This window comes from Taudactylus pleione, unplaced genomic scaffold (assembly GCF_031769625.1).
Source record: "Taudactylus pleione unplaced genomic scaffold, aTauple2 ptg000400l, whole genome shotgun sequence".
Lineage (NCBI taxonomy): Eukaryota > Metazoa > Chordata > Amphibia > Anura > Myobatrachidae > Taudactylus > Taudactylus pleione.
Genome location: NW_028284802.1, coordinates 4,404,047 through 4,411,525, shown reverse-complemented (window position 1 = coordinate 4,411,525; position 7,479 = coordinate 4,404,047). Strand labels below are relative to the sequence as shown.

The 7,479-nt window shown below is 45.1% G+C and overlaps 1 protein-coding gene across 1 annotated transcript in view; it reads left to right on the top strand.

Moving 5' to 3' along the window:
• The first annotated feature begins 1,202 nt into the window (after positions 1–1,202).
• LOC148506580 (major histocompatibility complex class I-related protein 1-like) overlaps positions 1,203–7,479 on the top strand; it is a 29,581-nt gene continuing 23,304 nt past the window's right edge. The window contains exon 1 of the mRNA XM_088446532.1: positions 1,203–1,299. Coding sequence (XP_088302658.1) covers positions 1,203–1,299 — 97 coding nt within the window. The remainder of the gene's footprint in view (positions 1,300–7,479) is intronic.

Here is a 7,479-nt window from a genome sequence, read left to right as displayed (position 1 = left end):
GAACGCCTCCGTTTGGCCAGCCACCCCCCCCTGCCCACCTCCAAAACGGGGTGAGGTGTCAATCAACATCGACTGCCGCCCCCTTTTGGTGCGAGTCCCGGAGCGACGGAGCGCCCGTCGCTAGCCGGGTCTCGCACATGCGCACGTCGGAGCCGGCTCCGGCATGCGCAGTGGCCAAACATTGACCTGCTCGCGAGCGCATATCGCTTGCGAGCGGGTCTGACTTAGGCCCTCTGTCCTCAGTTCACACAGTTCACGTTTTTCAGGTCACCTATCAGGTGCACAGGTGTGTTCATTACTCACTGACACTTTTTAAATATCCATAGATGGAGATAATTATTTAACTTGTGATTCTGTGAGGAGACCTGGAAAACATGCACTGTTTGCGGTCCAGAGGAACGAGTTTGAGAACTTGTGGTCTATTATATGTTTAAGTACAGAGGGCCTGATTCAGACCCGCTTGCGAGTGCTATGCACTCGCAAGCGGGTCGATGGTGGCCCAGTGTGCATGCGCACGATGGAGCCGGCTCCGTTGTGCGCATGCGCGAGACTCGGATAGCGATGGGCAATCCGTCGCTCCGGGTCTCTTACCAAAGGGGGCGTGCTATCGATGTTGAGTGACAGCACGCCCCTTTGGTGGGCGGGCCTGGGGCGTGGCTGCCCAGACGGAGCCGTTCCCATCACAAGTGATGTCAGTGGGAGTGCTTTCAGCTCTGTTAGAGCCGAAAGCACTCTGAGGCTTGCGGCAACGAGACCCTACCACAAGGGTCTCATCGCAAGCCCGATGGTCGCGATGGTCTTGACCATCGCGACCATCTTCCTGGCCGCTCGCTATAGCTGTGGGTGGTCACCCACAGCTATGCGAGCGGCCAGGAGGCCACTCTAAAAAACAAGAAGGCCGGCCCTGATTCAGAGCAATCGCTCTGTCAGAGTGGCCGGCTCTGAATCAGGGCCAGAGTTTGCTTAAAAAACAGAAAAATCTGTTTTGTATTCAATGTTAAAAACATCGGTACTTCCAATGTTTTCTATCTATGTCCTAGTGAGACACAAGACAAAACTGAAAGTTAGAGACTAGAATAACAGAAATTGAAAGCTAGTAGCACTGGCCCTCCTACCAGCTGCTTGTCAGACACTGAACACCATTAAGGGGCAGGACTGCAGACTGATAAAACAGGAACGGTACAGATTAAACTCTGCAAGTCATGTTAAAAACAAATCTGCGGCGATTGCTGAATTGCACTAAGACTCTGCTGATTTTATTTGCTATCTGTCTTCTGTTATCAACAGTAAATGCAGCAGGTAAGTGATTACTTTGCAATCTAATATATAAAAGCGAAAATTTGTCCTTCTGTCCTTCTGTCTTTCTATACAAATCCACAGTTTACAAGCAAAGTTCGTGAAATTTTACATACGACCGTATTAAAACACGGCCGTGGCAACTAAAAAAATTCCAAATCGAAATTAATTACTGTTCATTTTGAATTAATTAACAACCATAATTTTTGCTGTACGCTCATTGTGGGGCCTCACGGCATATGGGTAGGGCCTCGGAGCGAGCGTTTTGTGTTGTCATGATCTTAATGTTTATTATCGGAGAGCTTTAGCAGGCTTTGCCAGCATTCTCAGCTCTCTGACTATACCAAATGACGCTTCGCGATTGGAGGTTGTATGTATACTAACTTTGTTTGTTGCCAATATTACTTCACAAATGATTTTTAGTGTAGGTGCACAGGAGAAATAGAGCATAGAAAATCCTTATCCACAACTGATCCACCATGATGGGTTGTATATGGATGTGAGCTGTGATGGGGAGAGTGCTGGAGGCAGCACTTTTATTAAGTATGTATTAAAAGCGTATATGGTCCCTCTATGGTCCTTGATGAAGCCGCAGGCGAAATGCACATCGGGTCTATGCTAGGGGCCCCGCTCACTGCATGTTAAAGAAATTATGCAGACTACGGCTTAGATAATGTACACATGCTGGGCAACAACCTCCTGTATTTAAAAGACAAATCAACTTCTGCTCTGTATAATTATAGCATCTGCAAAGAGTGTGGCATCCATGAGCACTGATGTAATGTGCTTTGGAAGCATGCATGCTGTCTGATGTTAACAAATGTGACCATAATCAATTGACTCAAAAAATCCTTTAATAAATGTGAGATATTAAGTGGTAACACTATGGGCCTGATTCAGAGCCGGACACTCTGACAGAGCGCTCGCTCTGAATCAGGGCCGGGCTTTTGTTTTTTTAGAATGGCCTCCTGGCCGCTCGCATAGCTGTGGGTGACCACCCACAGCTATTGCGAGCGGCCATGATGATGGTCGCGATAGTCAAGACCATCGGGCTTGCGACGAGACCCTTGTGGTAGGGTCTCGTGGCCGCAAGCCCCAGAGAGATTTCGGCTCTAACAAAGCCGGAATCTCTCCACTGACATCACTAGTGATGTCGGTGGGGCAGCCCCCAAACGGGAGGCGTTCTCATGAAAACGCCTCCGTCTGGCCGGCCACGCCCCCGGCCCGCCTACCAAAGGGGGCAAGCTGTCACTCACCATCGACAGCTCACCCCCTTTGTTGCGAGTCCTGGAGCGACGGAGCGTCCGTCGCTATCCTGGTCTCGCGCAAGCGCACGACGGAGCCGGCTCCGTCGTGTGTATGCCCAGTGGGCCACCATCGACCCGGTTGCGAGCGCTCAGCACTTGCGACCGGGTCTGAATCAGGCCCTATATACACTATCAATTGTTATGAACACATGAAAAAGAATTAAATTGAGTTTATTATCAGTGTCATTAAGTGGTGAATCATCTATGAATAAATCCTCAGATACCAAGGCAGTATAATAACACTGCACTAATTAATATGTGAAATTAATGTCATATATGGCATAATTTATATCAATTTATATTCCCTGTATGGGAATGTTATATATGATATAATCCATATCAGCTCACATCCCTTGTTGGCACATTATGAGTGCAGTAATATAAACAGCAGACACAGATTGATATATCAGCGCTAGGAAGCGATAAATCATTGATGAATAAAGATCAGATGTCAAAGCAAATTAATAGCACTGAATTGACTATCATGTGAACAATGAGGAATATGTCACATATGATATAATGTGTACCAGTTTATAATCTGTGTTGGGGAATATCACATATGAGATAATATGCATCAGCCTATATCCTTGGCCAGCACATTAAAAGTGCAGTAATATAAATAGCAAAGATATACTGACACATTATTGCTGACACTGCAGGGTGAATCTAAACTGCGACAATTGGATACAATTATACCACTTTTCCACCAAAATTCCGGGTCTGACCCGGAGTTGGAACAAAGGGCCTGATTCAGAGCCGCTCGCAATTTGCGGTCGTTCGTTCAGGAAAAGGGGGTGGCTATTCAAATGAAGCATTCGCTCTTTGCGGTCTGTTGACGCCTCCATGTCTGAACGAGCGAACAAAATCAGCGTCCGCTATTTTGATAAAAACGCCCCCCTGGCCGCTCGCATCATACGTCATGTCCGCTATTTAACAGATTAATCGAGTACATCGAACAGCGTATGAACTGCTCACTATTCTTGTGGCTGGTTTTTCCTATCACTATATTGCGAGCAGTTTTGACTATAAAACAACCAGGTGACGTGGTCAATGACGCTGCTGTTTTAATTATGCACACCCATAAAATGCCCGTTTTGACCTTTAAGCACGCCTGCGTTCTTAATTCCACTCCCCGTTTTCAAGCACCTTCCCCTGTTACCACCCACATACGCCTCCTCCTGTCACTCAAAATAGCAGGCACTCGCTATATAGCGAACAAACGATTTCTGGCCGCACTGACTGGTTCGCGCATGCGTACTAAAATCCGTACGCATGCGCAGAAGTGAAAACATCGCTCCGAACGAGCGAACGGCCGCTTACGAGCGGCTCTGAATCAGGCCCAAAGTTCCTATACGGATCAGACCCAGAATTTAGCCGGCGCCGACTCGGGATATTCCTGAGCTGGCGCCGCTCACACCGCAGTTGGGTCTGCATAGACCCGGCTTTTCCGGTGTGAAAGTGGACGCTTGGAGATTACGTCATCTCCAAGCGCCACTGAAGCCGGACCAATCGGCCGGCTTGCGGCGCACTGCAGGTCATCAAGACCCGGAGTGCGCCGTACACACAGCAGGGTTTCACGGATTACTCCCGTGTTAAACCCTGCTATTTACCTGGGTTGGATTGCCGGGTCACTTGACCCGGCGATCCAACCCTCACCCCTTTTACACCAGGGAGCTGCCCGGGTTAACCCTGCAATAACCCGCGTTTTAGCTCCGGTGTAAAAGGGGTATTATACACCAACAAGTTTGCTATCATTTATTTAGCTGCACTGTGCTGGCAATTACAGTATGATGAGCAACTGAATACTAATCTCATATATTCACTCTTCTTGTATTATTGATGACACTGCAGAGTGAATCCAAATTGCAACAATTCTAGATACCACCAAGGTTGTTCTTCTTCATCTAGCTGCACTGTGCTGGCAATCACAGTATGAGGAATAACTGAATACTTATCTCATATATCCACTTCTGTTGTATTGACAATCTATGCAAAGGATGAATCATTGGTGCAGTATCTGAGAAAAATAACCAGCTTCATACATAAAAGAAGCTTTATTATACTATATATAATATCCACCTACAGCATATGGTCATTATTGTATCTGCTGATCTAAGGATATAAATAAACAAGACAACTAAGAATCTGGGTAATATTTATTCATATGAGCTACACATATAAGTAAGAGACTTTATACTCCAGATAACACAAACGCACAATTAATCATTTCCTATAGACATAATAGTTGATTCTGGGAGCGGTGAATACTAATATAAGTCTGCCCAATTAAGTGACATAAACCTTAGCATATTATTTTAATTCTATTTTCTTTCTTTAATCTTTATTTTAATACTTCGCCGTTCATGAATCTTTAGAGGGACCATATACACTTTTAATACATACTTAATAAAGGTACATTTTTAGTAATTCATTATAAACCACCTGTCTGGTGCACCTATATACTACTCCTTCCTTTTGTTGTACCTATGATCAATGGTAGTAGGTAGCATAGGTAGCATAGGTAGCACAGCGCCTCAACAAATTATCAAGACACAATATTTATTTCATATTTACAAGGTGGTTGTCGAGCAGAATCTTGGCCTGATTCAGACACGCTCGCAAGCGGGTTGATGGTGGCCCAGTGCGCACGCGCGGCGTGTGCACTGCGAGTGCGCGAGCCCCCGAGCGAGCACAAAAAGCACTCGCTCTGTGGCTCACTACAAAAGGGGCGGCTGTCGATGTCGATCGACAGCTCGCCCCGTTTTGTAGGCGTGGCGGGGGGGTGGCTTCACAAACGGAGGTGTTCCCATGCGAACACCTGTGGTTTGTGGGCGGCCCCAATGACATCACCCGTGATGTCAGTGAGAGAGCTTCCGGCTCTATTAGAGCCAGAAGCTCTCTGGAGCTTGCGGCCATGAGACCCTACCACAAGGGTCTCGTCGCAAGCCCAATGGTCGCGATGGTCTTGACCATCACGACCATCATCCTGGCCGCTCGCAATAGCTGTGGGAGGCCGCAACTAAAAAAAACAGCTCCCGTCCTGATTCAGAGCGAGCGCTCGCTTTTTGCGGGCGCCTCTGAATCAGGCCCTCTGTGCGGTGTTTCAAATCTCTATACACCAAGGATTTGGGCATAAATAGGGTGGTAAAATCTGGTGCCTGCACCCGCTTTGTCATTTTGAATAAGTAGCTGTAGTTGTTCAAGGGTTAATAGCAACACATTTGACACATGGGGGTGTCAAAGTCAAATAATTGGATATGATCGCTTTAGAATTATTATCTGATGATATAGTTGTCTATAGTCTGATGGCATCACTAGGACGCTACTTTGCGTCGGTGCAATCCAATGCGCACAACTGTGAATTCACAACACACATACACTGACACATATCGCATACATATATTCACATACATACACATAGACGTTCATTTGCGTATTCACATACACACATACAGATGCACATTTGCTACTTCAATACACAGACGCACATATGCGAACGCATACATATAAATGGTTACCACACATTATAGTTAATAACCAGAGTTAGTAAAGGTTTTGTTATCTAATAATTATGATGTGAGATGTACTTAAAAGAGATCTAAGGTTCAGAATACCGTGGACATGTCATGTTTGGTATCATACTAAATCCCTGTTTATTTGCAGACATCCGTTTCTATCGGCAAAGATGTCGCATCATGCGTCCACTAGTTATGGATGATAGGGAGTTATTGAATAGAATGTTATTTCTTGTATGCAGTGTTGTAGCCAGTTTTAACCAGTTGTTTGGCGGGAAAGATACACAATGTAACTGTTAGAGAACTAATCCATACCCCTGATGACACCGTATGAACTGACCAATGACCGGATTGACCAGAAGCAAGAACCAATGAAAACCTGTCAATTTGTCCCTTTGTTAACTCTGAAACCTGTAAGGTATATAGGCTGGTGTCCTGACCTCAGTGCACAGACATCTTCTTGCGACCGCAGACTTCTGGATTGATGACTGTTGTCAAAACCGGATAATTGGCGAAGACAGAATCTGTTTGCAATTGGAATCTGCGCAATGCTATCTTGTAAAGGGCGTCAAGACTCCATCTTAGAAATAAAATCTCACAGCACTATTTTGTAAACAAAATGTTACACCCCTATTCAGCTAATACGCAAGACTGGGATTTCTTGGTTCTCTTCTTGTTTACAGAGAGGTAAAGAGGTAAGTATGCAATAGATTTAGGGCAAGGTATGATGTCATTTATTGCAGTAAAAGAAGTCACAACACTTCGCTATACATTTACAAGATAAGAATTACAAGTTCCAATACAATTTCAACTGCAGTTACAATTCACAAGAATCGCACAATGAAACAAGTATTATTATGTCAGGAACACAGCCGTCTTGCCAACGGGCAGTATAACGCGGCTCCTGTTGATGCAAAGATTATGACATGCAATACGGTATAAACATAGCTTATCTTAAATACTATACTAATTATCAATGACAATGAATTACAGTCTATCAACACTCTATCAATATACTAACAATTCCTAAACTTTTCTGGCCAGAAAACTAGTAGTCCCCAAGTACCGGTAATACCACGTCCCTATAGTGTGCACAACGTTGCCCGGGTGAATGCTAGTCACTACTGACTATAGCTGTCCTTGCTTATATGCCTCCACCGAGTTTACAGTATGAGATAGGCTTTTGTCTCCCAGCAACTTTCTCTCACTAAGTCCCGGCTGCCAACCTCAGCTATTCTGTTAGTTTCCAGTAACGTAGTTTATTTTATATGGCAACTGTATCACTTTCTGTTCTGGTCAGATGCAACAACTTGTCTATATGCTTTAGGTTAAAACTGCAGCAATCCTTAAGACTTTCCCTA